Genomic DNA, 15,189 nt, shown 5'->3' with positions numbered 1-15,189 from the left:
AAAGAAGGAAATTACAGAAAAAACAAAAAGGTCGGCTGGGCCTATTAAACGTTTGTGCCCGACGGTCTGTGACTGTTTTTTTCAATGGTTTTCCAGTTCTTCTCTTCAGATGTTCTGATTTCCTGTTGGGTCCTCCCCTGCTTGATATTAGTCCCCCCTTCCCCGATCGAAAATATCTGGAAACGCCCTTGCGTTAATATTTACTGTTTGGGCTAAATAACTTTGTCGACACCACCCGTCCGCTTTCAGAACGGGCAGCACCGGTGCACAAAACACGCAGCTCCAAATACTTCCCCTAGACTCTTACTTCCATGGTGACGAATCCAAACCGGAGACCATCGGCGCTCTTTTCAAACCACTTTACCGCGGAAACGTGTCAACTCAGAATTGAAGATTGTCTAACACTACCAGAAAACATATATGATACGTTATAATGTGGCTCGTGCAAGTCATTGGTCAAAGGAAATGGAAACATACTGTCGGTGATGTAGAATTACGCTGGACGGGCTAACGTTAGCCGCTAGGAAAGCACTTCCAGGGTAAGACAAGCTGTGATCGTTCTGGGATTTAACGCTAGCTCGTTAGTCGTCAAGCTTTGCTAACTAACAGGCTACTGCAGGCGACAAAACGACAACAAAAAGTTACCTCAGTGTTAATAAACGCATAAGGCTAATGTCTCTGATGAGCTAACATGCTTAATGTTAAACTTGCTGCTTAACGTTAGCAAACATTAAAAAGACTTGCTAACTTCTTTTAGCCATTCTATAAACTCAACACAGTCAATTATGAATAATAAACATTTTAGTAAATATCTTATGAATTTGTTTTCTTGGCTGTTCTTGCCACAGGCTAAATGTCAAAGTTGGAGTGGTCTAACTTGATTTGATACTTTATTTGGAGAGGAAACCTGGTTAAATGTGATCAGTGATAAATAAACCTGTCTTAACTCAGATGTGTTACAGCAAAATGTCTGGTCATGTTAAAATCATCTGGCACATTCAAAAAAATGCATTAGGTTAAGTTACTTATTGTTTAACGCAATAATGTTACCTCCAAAGTAGCTGGCAAACTAGAAGACAGTGATTGTATTTTTATGTTTAGCAGAAAAATTCTAAAATATTAACTTATGTATTTTTTTTTTCATAGGTAGGTAATGTAAGTTCCATGCAGATCAATTGTGCTTGCATATGTAATCATCCTGAAGGGCCCGTTTTGAAGCACAAAAGTGTCTGGAACTTGAAGTTCCTAAACACATTTTGGGAATAAACATGACCCATTCTATGAGAATGTTTCTTTGATGAGTAACATTAAACCTATTGGAGGGGCAAACGTGTTTTAAATCTTTTGGGGCCTGTGTCCCCTGCGTATCCCCTGAAATTTACATTCATTTTTAGAACAGCAACAAACAGATGTGAGACAATACTGACATCCTTTTAACGTCATCTTATTTGCGATTAGGCTGATAGCAGTCACCAAGGTCAATATCGGCTCCCAACCATGACCAGCAATGCAGAAAGGAAGTTTGTTAATTTGCGAAAACGTCTGGACCAGCTGGGCTACCGGCAACCGCTGGGAATCGAGTCACTGCCACTTGTGGAGAAACTCTTCAGGTGTGAAACCTCTGAACCATGTACCCTCATTCTCTTAATATCACCATGTGGTCCAGTGTAGTTCAGCCATGTCTTTCTTTGTGTTACAGTGACTTGGTCCACACAACTGAAAGCCTGCGCAATGCCAAACTGTCAGCAGGGAAGTCTGACAAAGAAAACCGAAACGTAGACTCTCTTCTGGAGCCATACAGGACAGAGAATGCCCGGTTGGTCAGGGAAAACAATGAGCTACACCTTAAGCTTCTAAAATTGAAGGACGAGAAAGAGCGTGTCATTAGTGGTAATAACTGCGTTATAATAAGCAAGCACTGGCTCTTCAGCACAGTTTGAATCATTTTCCTCATATTCATCACCTGCATACACAACAGACAACATTTTTTTTCCTGTCTGGCTCCAGAGCTCAAAACCAACATCAGAAAACTGGACCATGAGACGACTGATCTGAAGTTTTTAAATAATCAGTATGTGCACAAGGTTCGCTGCCTGGAGAAGGATAGCAAGGCTAAATCTGAACGCATTCAGCAGCTTCAGGAGAAGAACCTGCAAGCTGTTGTTCAGACACCAGGTACTGACAGGGGAGGGGTAAGGCCTAAACTCTTAGATAGTGGACTTAAAATGATATTCCATCTAGGTATATTTAATCTTGACCCCTCTCGTGCTTTTAACAGGTGGAAAAAAACGCAGTATTCCTTTCAGACGGCAGAGAATGCAGATTGACGAGCTAGTACCTCCGTCTTCAACATCAGCTTATCCTGTGCAGCAACCTGATGATCCGTACATAGCTGATCTACTGCAGCTGGCAGATGGAAGGTTTGTTTTCTTTTGTGACTGAAAGTTGTTGTAGTTGCTTAATTTAATTGTTGATTATTAATGTTTGTATCTGCATTTATTCTGTCTGACTCGCTCCAATTTTTGTGTAGAATTCAGGAGTTGCAGGAAGGTGTTGTCAAATTGAAACTAGACCTTGGAAATGCTCAAGAAGTTGCAAAACATTTAAATACTCAGGTACGTTAAGTGGGTGCTTGTTACGTTGTGAATATTTTAAGTTGTCATAGAGGTAATCAGCTCTATTTTTTAAAATGCACTTCTGTTAGGTGGAGGAGAGGGACAAAGAGATTGACCGCCTGAATGGCGCACTTCATGGCGGCCGACCTCATGACATAATTTCTCTTGAGGCTCAGAACATCAGCAACGAAAAACTAATCGCCCATCTTAACCTGCAGGCAAGCTCTACAGTCACAGCATAAAAGTGGAGTAAAGAAATTTGGTTTGAATGGTTGCTGGTAGTTTAGTACAATCTCTTGATATGTTTGTGTGCAGATTGATTACTTACAGGAGACCAACAGGACGCTGGAGCAGAAAATAGACGGACTGCAGCAGAAAAAAAAGGACGCCTCCACCGAAGTAGCCAATCTGTCTTTAAAGAACCTGGAACTGTGTGAAGAGCTGACGCACATCGACGACCTCGCAAAGCGAATGGAGATGGACAAAGAGCGCGTGCTGGAAACTGCTGACATGGAGCTACAAGAAACTAAAGTAAGCAATGTGATGATCCTGGAGTTCTTGGCTTAAAAGCATTCAGTGTAATTCATCCATTAAGAATGGACTTCAAACTGTTTTCTCAACAGAAAGAAATTCAAAGGCAGCAGAAAATGATCGAAGATCTGGAGGCTATTATCACAAAGACAAGAAGGGTAAGTAGTAGTATACACTGTTCTAACTCTAGATTTCCTACTTTACAGTATAATATACTTTTTGCTTAAACTTCTATTACTTATTTACTTCAGGAGCAATCTGAAAGTGACTTTGAAAAAGATCGTCTGAGAGATCAGCTGGTGGAGCTCAAAGAGCAGAATGAGAAGATGGAGGGACTCGTGAATTTCTTGGAGGATGAGAAAAACAGGCTTCAGGACAAAGTAGAGAAAATGATGGCAGCTGGTGAGCAGCAGTGGAAATACCTCAGCAGCTATATATGCATTGCAGTGTTTATATACGCACTTGATGTTATATCCTAGACAAAGAGCTGGTGCTGGAGTTGGAGGCCATGCGTACTAAATATGGCGTTTGTGGAAGGGAACGCTCTCCGTCTCGTCTCGATGCATTTGTCAAGAGTCTAGAGGAGGAGAGGGATTACTATCGCAAAGAATCTGAGCGTTACAAAAGAGCCAGAGGAGCTGGCGGTGTTGACATAAGCCCTAGCCGTAGCCCAAGCAGGGGCAGGAGTCCTGGGTCCAAAGTAGTCAGGGTAAGAGTCAATAAAAAAGAAACTAGCAAATTTCTAATTGAGGTAGTTTCATGTTAAACTGATACTAAAGAACAATGACTTCAAATTTTCAGGGAGGTGCTGCAGAAGCGGAGCTGCTTCGTGTAATTCAGGAAAGAGATGAGCTGAAGGTTGCTCTCTTGGATTTTGAGAAGCACATGGAGGACATTCAAAATAATATAAAGGCCCTGAGCAATGAGAGGGATCATTTCAAAAGCCTCTTTAAACAAGTAAGTTTTAGATGCTTTACATTTGCACCAATAACACATTTGAATAAATCTTTTTGTTTTTACATGATATGATTCTGTTTCATTCAGACTCAGGATGAGCTGAAGCTTACCCGCAGAGTAGATACGTCGAGTAATGTTGTGAAACTACAGGAGGAGATCAAACGAGCAGAAGCAAAGCTCGAGCAGATGACGACTGAAAGAGACACACTGATGGAGAGGTTAAAGGTCAGTGCAAGAATACAGCCTTTAAATCTGCACGTGATTCTGATGCGCCGTTACAGCTCTGCAGACACATGCTGTGCACATGTATCTGCAGGTTGCACAGACTTCTGCTCTAACAGACAGACAAGGGGAAGAGAGGAAGATTCTTAACCTGGAGAATGCTGTAAAGAGTGTGAGTTGGGATATTTCATTTAATAGGTTTAGTTATTTGAACCTTCCAGCACTTGAATTCTCACTATACTGTGATATTATGTAATGTTCATGTATATTTTTGGAGTGCAGCTGGAACGGGAGAGACTGGATCTCCAATCACAAGTATCCCTGCTAAAGGAGAGCAAGGAGGCTGCAGAGGAGGAGCTGAAGGTTCAGTCTGCTGCTATGGTCCACAATGGAGAGGAGGTCGCCCAGCAGAGGGTTGAGTCTAATGCTCTGAGGTTTGAATTGCTGGTTATATCAGCGGTGTTCACTTCCACTTGAGGATCTTTATAATGTAACCAACTAATGGTGCCATAGTTCAGTTCTGTAAAATGCTTTATAATATTGTATCACAAATTTATCACATTATATATGTGGTGCAGTGAAACAGTTTCTCGACACTTCACAAAACAAAAAGTTACCCTATTTAAATTTGACCCTGGAGGATACAATTGTGTGTAAATCTGTGTCTAACCCTGTGAATATCTAATGTCTTTAAACAGTATTCTCTTGGTGGCACTCCTGACCACTGGGGTTGGATATTGCTGGGTTTTCTAAAGAAAACTGCTCATTAGTCACTGACTGGATCATAGCCAGATACACAGCTTTCATCATCAGTGATGATTCTTAGCATTAAACTTCTAGTTCAAGTTTATGTTTGCTCTGTGTGCAAGTCTCTGCAGATGGTTTTCTGTGAGTGGTCCGAACAGAACTTCTGGGAGCTGTGTTGGAAGCTGTCCTCGTGCACAAAGATATGACCTTGATTTATGATTTTTATAGGACGGAGTAGCAACGTTTTTGTTTTTTGTTTATTTTTAATCACACCAAATACAAAAAGTACCCAAAATGTATTAAGCTCAAAAATAGAACATATTGGTTTCTTTAGACTTCCTCATCTGAAACGTCATCATTCTTGATGCTGCACTAAGGGATTGTTATACTTGTCACCAGTTGTTGGAGAGCTGATGGGATTTTCCCTGCCTGTCTGTAGGCTGCTACAGGAGCAGATGGAGAAGTCACTGTCTGATACTCAGCACAGGCTATCTGTGAAGATGAATGAGCTGCATGCTTCCCATGTGCAGATAGAAAAACTTGAGGAGAGAATAGGTGAATATGTTGAAACAGTCATTACGCTTTTTTCTTTTTCCGTAAGGCTCTGTTTCCTGTTTGCTGAATTTTAGTTTGCCTTCCAGGGGAGCTGAGTCAGCAGAGTTCCAAGCACAAAGGGGAAGTAGCTGTTCTTCACAAGTCAATCTCTGCCCTGGATAAAGAAAAAGATGCTCTGCAGGATGAGGTGGATCAAAAGACTGAGAAACTGGTTGCTCTTCAAGAGGAACTATCCAACAAGGTAGTATTTTTTATTTTATTTATTTATTTATTTTTTTAAGGTTCAAGATTACAAACTTTTATGAAAGGATCGAATTTCATGTCCATATGTGAAATCTTAAAGGTCAAATCTCACATCTGACCCCTAATGTCCAGTTCATGTGACGGGTGTGATCGCTGGATACTGTGCCAGCTGTCTCTGTGAAAATTGCTGTCAAATAATTAACTCTTTGAGGCATGTAAGACAACCACTTCCATAACCACTTCCAAAAGAAAAATATTTCAAATAAAATCATGAGCCTCTTTGTGCTCTACAAGAGCACTTTTCAAAACCATGTGTGCAATTGAGAGCAACTACGAGAGAGGAGTTGAGATGCTGAGAGAAACACAAGCGTACTTGGACCTGGATGGGGAATTGTGCTTGGACGCTGTGTAAGTCAACTGTGCCTAGTACGCGTACACCAGTTCAGTGTTTTGTGGCCCAGTCTTTTGGGTCAAAAGAAGAGTGGATCTAACTAAATAGCTCTGTCTTCTTTGTCCCTCCGGATAAACTTAATGGATTTATTATGGGAGTAGTGGGTCTGAAGCTGAGACTGAATCCATGATCGAAACATTGAGTGTGTCACACAAGAACCGGTTTATAACTGAAAGCTTTTACATAACTAATGGAGAGATGTGTCCACTCTAGCTATTGTTTGCAAAGAACATATTATATGAACTAATCTGTGGCTCAAGAAACAAACCATGGATTTGTACAAAAAGAAGGCTTTGGATGATGAGTTGTACTCATACACTGGAATCACATGAGGAAGGAATAAATACAGTAACTAAATACACATGGGTTTTCTATTAAAATGCACTTTGCATTTGCATCTAAAACATGTTATTTAAAAAATTAATGAGGTAAACTCTTGATATTTACACAGGAAAAGACCCTTGAAGACGTGAGACTCACAGTCACAAACATGGACAGCTCGTTAGCGTGAGTACTGTGTTCTTGGGGTTCAATGTCGGTTTTATTTAAGTAAATATTAGGATAAAAACCCAACGTAAGAAATAAAGTTTTTATTTTTATGAACCAATATTTTAAATTCTTTCAGTCAGCTTCAAGGAGCGTTAAACAGTCGTGAGAGGGAGTTGAACAGCCTCAGGAGACAGCTGGATGCGTCTCAGGAGGAGCTGGCTGGACTCAGGAGAGAGAAGGAAATTACAGTCCGAGAGAACAGGAGACTGCAAGATGACCTAGCCACAATGACCAGGGAGAACCAAGTAAATAAAAAAAATCACAATTACTGTAATCAATGTTGAGTCTTCTGTGTCATGTACCAAAATAATAGAAGTGACACTAGCTACTTGCATCTTTTTTGTCCAGGCTGTACATGCAGAAATGGAAGAGTCTTTACATGAGAAGGATGAGCTCAAGTTGAGGCTCCATTCTTACATTTCTGAAGTGGCCAGAGTAGAGAAGCTGATTGCCACAAAGGCAAGAACATATCCCTTTGCTCCTGTATTTTATGTTTGCGACTTTACACATATTATAATTACCTGGAAGCCCTTGTAGAAGCCTTCTTCTGACAGCTCTGTTGACCCACAGGAACAAGAGAACAGGGATTTGTTGGAGCGGTTCAGGTTGTCCCACATGGAGATGGAGGAGTGGAACCAAAAGTTACAGCAGGCTGAAGGCCTCAGCAACTCCATCCGCCTGGAGCTGCTCTCTTCAGACACAGAACGCAGACACCTCCGAGATGCAGTCGGCCAACAGGAAAAGGAAATCCAACAGGTGAGATGTGGCACTGGAAAAAGATTACAGAGACATTTCTAGCTGCTATTCTAGGTAAACAAGTTAAATGAATGTTAATTTCAGTCTTTAAACAAATGTGTCTGAAATGCACCCTTTTTCACTTTTCTGTTTATCCAAGCACATGCAGGCGATCCAGGCTTACGAGGCGCAAGTTTCCTCGTTGGTTCGTGGGATGTCCCGATTAGAGGAAGAGCTACACAAAGCACAGGAAGAGAAGGCTGCTCTCCTCGCAGATCTGGCTTCAGTTAGGGAGCTATGTGTCAAACTAGACTCGAGCAAGGAGCTCACTGCACGTCAGCTCACCTCCAGGAGCATGGACCTCGAGCGGGTGAGGCTTGCTGTGGTGCCGGCTTATTTATTACAGTGTTTTTTCTGGTCTTGGCAGGAAACTGTTCACATCCTGTTTTCCTTCAAACTTAATTATGATATTTGCTTTTTGTTTTTAGGTTACAGGAGAACTGGAGGATGTCCGGTCAGAGGCGGAGATTCTCAAGAAGCAGTTAGCCAGCGAGCGGCTGACTGTGCGTAACCTCGAGACACTGCTCTCCACAAATCGGCAAAAGGAGTTTCAAACACATCTGACAGCCAGCGAACGAGAGTCAGAGCTGAAAGTGCTACGAGACAGGCTCACCTTGGCTGACAGCAAAACGTAAATAAATCCCGTTCACTCTACTTGTTAAAAGAAATCTCCTTCCTAAAGAAAAAGTTGGTAACTTGTGTGTCTGTGTAAAGTGCAGAGCATGCCAGGGAGGTGTCCCAGCTTCGCGGCAAAGTCTCTCAATTGCAGACAGAGATTGACGTTCTGAAAAGGCAGCTGACCACTGAGCGCTTTGAGCGGTGAGCTACACGACTGTTTGTCTTTACAGTGATGCTTATAACAGCAGTTTCTCTTTGGGGATTAATAAAGTAACCTATCAGTCTATCTGTGGGCGTTATTGATGAATCTGATAGCAATTGTTTCTAGATTAATCAAAAAGAAATCAATATTTTCATTACATGAGACCGAAAATCTCAAAAGTGCCAAAAAAAAGTATTTTTGCAACTCTATCCATCCCATGAAACCACTTACTAATACAGAGCAGGTGATATCAGTGTGTTGCATTGGAAAAATGTCATTATTAATTTTTTGGGTAATCACCTAATGTTAACTCTGAACCAGAAATGTTTGGTTATCAAAATTTCACCCTGAGTGCACCACATCTGTCAGGATTGATGCAATATTCCATCATATCACTCATCTACTGCAGCTTCATAACACGAGTAAATACAGCTGATGTAACAGCAGTCTTAAATATCATTCCACTAAAAAAAAAAAAAAAAAGAGTAATTACATTGGGTTTTTAATTTTAGCTGTAAAAAACTGGCCAAATACATTTGAAGTTGGATGAAACGATTTCTGACATTTAATTCTCCAAAACAACCTCACTCTTCATTTTTACCCCTCAGCCGTAGAAGACTGATGGGGTTTTGTCATCACCCCATCAGGTCAGATCAACTTTGTAGCTACAAGGACGTGACCGCAGATACAAATATTCTGATGCTGTTTTGTTGCCTCCTTTCTCTCTCTCACCTCAGTGAAAGGGCAGTTCAGGAAATGCGCAGACAGGGTCTGTCGTTCTCAACCCTGCAAACCTCATCATCCCTCAGCGTCTCCAGCAGCTCTCACCACATCTCACCAGAACGCTCCATCCTCCGATCTCTTGATCACTCCACTGATAAATCAGCAGACAAGTAAGCCATAAACATAACAGTTTGGGAAATAAGGTGAAAGACATTTAAAACCAATATGATCTTAAGTTGAGGCTGAAAATGTTGAGGCTTGATTTATTGCCATTATTATGACTATTATCATGTGTTTAAAACCTCTCTTCCTCCCTTCTGTTTTTAGGAGTGTGAGCTTCAAGGATTGATTGGAACAAAGATTAAATGAAGGCACTGACAAGTGAGTCAGAACCCACTAGAAGCTTGTGAGTGATGTCTTGACTTTGGACATAAAAAATGAAGGCCTCTGTAAACCACAGTTTAACCTGTGGAGTACCTCATAGAAACTTTATTGTTCCGTTCAACAAAAGGGCAACCAGGGCTGTTTAAATAACGTTTGTACTAAAGGTGAAGATTTTTCTAACATTTCTAACAATGTTTTTTGAATGTGTTACTTGCACTGTAGATTAAGTATTTTCTATTGATTTAAAAACAAAAGCTTCATAAAGAAGTCCCCAAAAAAATGAATGTGATTCCCACCATCTTTAACCACATGTAGCAAGTGTTCATTTTGTGTGAGGTTTTTTTTGTATTATGTATATTATGCTTAAATTATTCATAAATAAAGTAATTAAAAACTGCAAACGAACATCAGAAAAGGTAAACTTCAGTTTTATTACATGGTAAATAATCTCAGTTACATCAAAGAGGGAGAGGAGCTGGCAACGAGAGGCTGCGATTGAGCATTAAATAAGCTTGATATGAAACCCTTGACCATCCCAGCACATGGTGCGTGTTTTAGCCTGCTAAACCACTGAATGCCCACTAAAACCACTGAACAATTTTTTTCTAAGGTCTACAGTGTATAAAGCAACAAATAAAAACAGAGTTTGGTATTGCAACCATATTAATATTTCCATTGTTGTATACTGAGCAGATATAATTACTGTAACAGCTGACATAACGTATGGTTTGGTTGACCTTTTCTTTTGAATTTGATTTCAAGCTTTAGTGGTTCTGAAGTCAGGTCTTTCTCGTCCAATAATCAGCACTTTTAAAAGGCACGCGGACATCAAGTAAACCTGTGTAACAGCTCTGAAAATACAATTTGTTCCTTAAAAATAGTACAAACGGTTTTCTATAAAAAAAAAAAATACAACTTTAAAGCATTGCTCATTTAATGCCGACAGTGTGCAGCGGTTGTGTTGGGGAGAGGGTATGTGAATAGAGAAAAGTCTAAAATGTACTTGGGCAGGAGTTCTCTCAGTAGCTTCTGTGGTAAGCTGCATAAATAATAGTGTATTGTTTCCGTGGTGACCGGCTTGTACCACGTTTGCCTTTCTGGAAAGTGAACATGAGGAGGCGCTCCAACATGCTGGAGCACAAACTCCGCGTCGCTTTCCAGGTGCTCGTAGGACCCGATGAAATCATAAGAAACAGCACAAGGTTGGCATAAGTTATATATGGGCATCCAGTGCTCATTCATGCGCTCCACGTCCTCGTCTAACAAGTAACGAACAAACTCTGCAAAAGTCACGTCGTCTCCTGTTATAGCTGCATCCTTAGCGCGGCCTTTTCTGTAACGCTTTATGATCTCCACGCCGTACTTTTTCTGGTAGGACTCTATCTCGCCAAACTTGTTCCTGTATGCGGAAAGCAGGCGCTCCATGGGCTCTCGCACAAACATGAACTTGAAGTAATGCTTGAGGCGGTAGCGGATCTCTTCGGGCTTCAGAGAGGACAAGAAGACCAGGTCGCTGCGGTGGTCCATCTTGATGTTGACGTCCACGTTTTCCAGGGCTCCGCTCAGGACCTTCAGAACCCTCTTCCAGTTGGAGCAGGCCACTTTGGGGACGTAGCAGTAGAGGAAGCGGTGCTCGTCGTTCACGAGGACATGCTGCAGCAGCGTCTTCCTCTGTAGGAGGCTCAGTGACCACACACTGTGGGGCATGTTCTTGTGACTGCACATGGTTTTGATGGTCCGGTTACGGATCTCCTGGAGGATCTAAAAGTGAACAGAAATCAGTGACTTCAAGCTGTGTTCCATTAATTTTACACAGTAAGAACACTCCCTGTGTTCATATACCACTTTGCATTTAATCATTACTTATTATTTGTCTCTGGCTCTCTTCCACTGTGAGTCTTTAGTCCTATCTCCCTTCCCTCACATCTGCCATGGCCACAGCCGGTCTTGGCAAGCTTCTTCCTGTTAAAAGGCAGTTTTTCCTTCCCACTGTTGCCAAGCGCTTGCTCATAGAGTATCATCTGATCTCGTTTTCTCTGTATTATTGTCTGGTCTTTGCCTAACATTACAAAGAGCCTTGAGGCAATTGTTGTGATTTGGCTCTCTATAAATAAAACTGAATTTAATTGAACAAGCATCAAATAAATAAAAAAATACTGAAACATTTGTCACTGAGGTTCAGGATATCTCAGTCCTTCTGTTTTCCTCGTATTGTGTTCGCAATAAACCTGAAGTTGGGTATGGCAAATACATGTTTGCACAAGTAGAAAATACTTTGCCGAGCCAGCCTGAAGAAATTTTGACCGTGTCTATTAGCTGATAGACTGGATTTCACTTGTGATTCTACCAATCAATATAAACAGGGAAACCTTAATGGTGCTGTTTGAGGACAGCTGGACCATTTAAATCTTTTTATATAGATATTTGACTCTGGCTGTTTCTTGTATGTCTCCTCCTCCCATTTGTGGTTACATGTCAGTATTTGTGGGTTTCCAAAGCATTTCAGCAACTGTATAATTGCAAATAAAGCCTCGTATATGGTGTGAATCCCCTTTAAGAGGCCTCCAGTGGTGTGAAAGTGCAACACTTTTTACTGGGTAGATGTTTTGCAGAAAAATGTCACGATTTAATCTTTCGTTACAGACTCTGGCCACTTTAAACTTTTTATAGGTGGATGTGACTGGTGAATTTACTAAGTTGTTATTATAGTTGATTTTTACTTTATTTAATTACAATTTTTAATTTGAAGTCCCATTAGTTTCCAGTTTTAGTTTCTTTAAAATAATATGGACATTGAATTTAAGAATATAAACAGTGCTTTTTCAAGGCATTTGACTCAGTTGTGTGGACTTCCTGAGTGTCAGTAAATATCTGCACCAAAATCTCATGAGGCAGATAATGACATGGTCGTTTCCTGTGTATTTTTCCATTTCAGTTCACTTTTGAGTGCTTAAAATGATTTCTGGTTTGAGTTAAATTATTTATCCCAAAAGTTGGAAATGTGTTAAAGCAGATAAAAGTATGGAAAAACATCTCAGAAGGAAATGTCTCAGAAATGTAGAATATTACACTTAACGGGAAAATCTCAGTAATTCACAATGTAATATGACAGTAAGGAGCTTTAAAGTTAATGTGAATGCTGGTATTAAGGTGGTAAACACTTTGTGCATCTGTCCCTGTTAGAGGGGAGCTGAAACGTGTTCAGAGCATGTCCAGTAAGTGTTACCGAGGGGTGGTCGTGTATTATTCACAGCCACTCACCAACTCCTTTTATTTCTAATTTTAGTTTAGTTTTAGTTCACTAAAGATCTTTAAATATTATTTACTGCAGTAATGTGGACAGGGGCATAATTTCCAGGAGGGTTATGATTCCCCCCCCAATACAGTTATTAATAAATAGGCTGTTGATTTTGTTTACTCATTTCAGTTATTACCAGCAAAATAGTTGCATGTTTAATCATTTGGGAATTTACCCAGATGATTACACCCCCCACCACCAATGTTCAGCACAAAGTTACGCCCATGAATGTGGAGTGAAACTACATTTGATCAGGGGTACCATGATGTCAAAGTTGGCTGCAGGGATTCAAAGATGGTGTTTAAATCGAGCGTTCACGGAAACCAACCAAAAATCTACCTTTCAACCATTTCACTGAGGAAACTGCTCTAAGGCTCTTAAGCCTCCGGCTTATCACCGATCAGCAACTATTACGAAATGCTGAAATATTCAGACTAAATCTAAGCTAAATCTTCATGTGGGGTTACATTCCTCTACCTGGGACTCCAGGTCCGCCGCGTCTGGGCTGCGTCCCCCCGCCTGCCCCCGGTGGAAGTCTAGTCGCCTGCCGTTACTGCGGGGTGAAGGCGTCTCCATGCCGTTTAGCATTCCCTTCTCTATCATGAGCAGCAGGCCTCCGGATGCTACGATGACCAAGAAGGTTAACAGCGACGGCAGCACGGCGGAGCTGCGGCGGCCAGAGCTCAACTTCATCGCTGACCTGAAGTTTATAACCGAACCGCTCCGCGCTCCTCCGCTCCTCTTCATGCCGTACTCCTGCCTCCGAGGGAGCATAGTTTGTGTCCGGCTTGTCTGTTTGATGCCTACCAGGTTTTCTAAGTTGCTCTCTAACTACAGTAATACCTACCACGTACCCATACTTAAGTTCAAAAGTGCACGAAAAGTGTTTTTGTGTTTTAATATAAGCACTTCCTGTTTTGACTGTCAAAATAAAAACCCCTTAATCAGGGGTAAATCGGAGTCTCAGTTTTTGCTAAGAAAAAAAAAACACTCTCAAAATTGCCTAACAAACCACAGAAGGTTTCATTTCTAATTTATTGAGAATACACTTACAACATAGACGGTAAACTACTTGAGATTTCATAAGAGAAATAAGTGCAATTTTTAGTGTGATGATTTAAGTTTTCCAGTCTTCGTCTGCATCATCTCTGAATACATGTGCATTAAGTTACAGATCATAGGAGAAAGGCACAAAACTTTGTGTAGTTTTTTTTCCCCATGTAGAATTTTTGTAGTAAAACAAAAAATGTATATTTTTTAAATTTATGATGCAAACTAGATTGTTTGACGTTGAAAAATAAATGTAATAATTTCTGTAAAGTGCTTTTGCTCGCTGTTTTTCAACTGCGCAAACTGATCAAGCTAACTAGAATATACAGTTTCAAAATAAAATCCTTACTGCTTTGTTTTAGAGAGGGGGGGGGGACCAAAGTATCCCTATGCATGCTGGTGTATGTAGTCCAGTTAGCATTTTCTGATTTTTATCTCCGCATTCAAACATAGCTTGGTAGATCCTCAACTAATCTATGGTCCTTAGACTGAAAACATTTATATAGTATGAATCAGCTGTGAACACAAACTGTTTATATTTCAAAACTATACATCCTGCTAGGCACTCAATACAAAGCCTAAAATGTACAGCATTCCTTGTTTTTATCCACCTTTTCAATCCAGCTGCACCTTACTGCTCCACAAAACTGTCTGGCCCAAAGCTGGAATCATTGATACCACTGTATATAAGAGAGACTACAGCTAGAAATTCACCAGTGACTGGCAGGAGATGCAGCCAAAAGTTAAAAGAACAGCTGAGCACCTCGGAAAGAGTTCAACACACCGGCTGGTAAAACACTGCCCCCTGGTGGTGAATTTCTTAGTTAAAATTTGCCAAAGTAGTTTATTTTTGTGATCTTTGTGTATTTCCCTTTTCTATGGCAGTAACTTTCAAACTACTGACACCTTTGCTGCTTTGCTGATTACAGATGTCTTTTCAAATCTTTTTTACTTAATTAGTTTTTGAGAGACTCGCATGCCTTCTTGCCTTTTGAAGATTGGAGACAAAACATGAGTCTTTCTCTTAATATGCTGGATGGGTGAACGGGGGGTGAATATATGTGCCCTTCTCCGGTTATCCTACACGCAGCCCACAGTACGGTGTAAGCGGTCTGCTGTGTAACTGTGATGCTTCAGGGTTGTATTATCACTGGGCATCATACAAGAAAACCACAGACTCAAGACACCCTTGCAGGATTTACACCTGCAGGAAGACCACCCTGCCCTCCCTTCCCTCCTCGGTGCTTTC

At 40.9% G+C, this 15,189-nt stretch overlaps 2 protein-coding genes across 4 annotated transcripts; one reads left to right on the top strand and one right to left on the bottom strand.

The window, feature by feature from the left end:
* The first annotated feature begins 283 nt into the window (after positions 1-283).
* On the top strand, positions 284-10,017 carry cep135 (centrosomal protein 135). Of its 3 annotated transcripts, none has more exons than XM_076880024.1 (26): positions 284-539; positions 1,459-1,610; positions 1,700-1,890; positions 2,008-2,175; positions 2,279-2,420; positions 2,531-2,615; positions 2,705-2,833; positions 2,931-3,146; positions 3,239-3,304; positions 3,398-3,548; positions 3,626-3,855; positions 3,948-4,103; positions 4,191-4,328; positions 4,420-4,497; positions 4,608-4,759; positions 5,512-5,627; positions 5,714-5,868; positions 6,773-6,828; positions 6,947-7,115; positions 7,219-7,329; positions 7,441-7,626; positions 7,775-7,975; positions 8,094-8,296; positions 8,380-8,484; positions 9,223-9,378; positions 9,536-10,017. In XM_076880024.1, the coding sequence occupies exons 2-26, from the start codon at positions 1,498-1,500 to the stop codon at positions 9,555-9,557; spliced, it is 3,495 nt and encodes a 1,164-aa protein (XP_076736139.1). In that variant the 5' UTR covers positions 284-539; positions 1,459-1,497; the 3' UTR covers positions 9,558-10,017. The 3 variants fall into 3 exon arrangements, with proteins under 3 accessions (XP_076736139.1, XP_012776197.3, XP_004557212.3); XM_004557155.6 differs by having other exon boundaries at positions 285-539; positions 7,766-7,975; XM_012920743.4 differs by lacking the exon at positions 9,536-10,017 and having other exon boundaries at positions 7,766-7,975; positions 9,223-9,382.
* chst14 (carbohydrate (N-acetylgalactosamine 4-0) sulfotransferase 14) lies at positions 10,005-13,798 on the bottom strand. The gene is made up of 2 exons (XM_004557154.6): positions 13,368-13,798; positions 10,005-11,353 (listed from the first exon to the last, which is right to left on the bottom strand). The coding sequence occupies exons 1-2, from the start codon at positions 13,662-13,664 to the stop codon at positions 10,526-10,528; spliced, it is 1,125 nt and encodes a 374-aa protein (XP_004557211.1). The 5' UTR covers positions 13,665-13,798; the 3' UTR covers positions 10,005-10,525.
* Between the last annotated feature and the right edge of the window lie 1,391 nt (positions 13,799-15,189).

Source organism: Maylandia zebra, linkage group LG23 (genome assembly GCF_041146795.1).
Source record: "Maylandia zebra isolate NMK-2024a linkage group LG23, Mzebra_GT3a, whole genome shotgun sequence".
NCBI classification, from domain to species: domain Eukaryota; kingdom Metazoa; phylum Chordata; class Actinopteri; order Cichliformes; family Cichlidae; genus Maylandia; species Maylandia zebra.
This window is presented reverse-complemented; position numbering and strand designations above follow the sequence as displayed.

Coding starts and splice junctions, on each gene's coding strand:
- cep135 (XM_004557155.6), top strand. CDS start 1,498: ATGACCAGCAATGCAGAAAGGAAGTTTGTTAATTTGCGAAAACGTCTG. Junction 1,891..2,007: donor GAAAGAGCGTGTCATTAGTG/GTAATAACTGCG, acceptor GTCTGGCTCCAG/AGCTCAAAACCAACATCAGA. Junction 6,829..6,946: donor AACATGGACAGCTCGTTAGC/GTGAGTACTGTG, acceptor AAATTCTTTCAG/TCAGCTTCAAGGAGCGTTAA.
- chst14 (XM_004557154.6), bottom strand. CDS start 13,664: ATGCTCCCTCGGAGGCAGGAGTACGGCATGAAGAGGAGCGGAGGAGCG. Junction 11,354..13,367: donor CGGCGGACCTGGAGTCCCAG/GTAGAGGAATGT, acceptor GTTCACTTTTAG/ATCCTCCAGGAGATCCGTAA.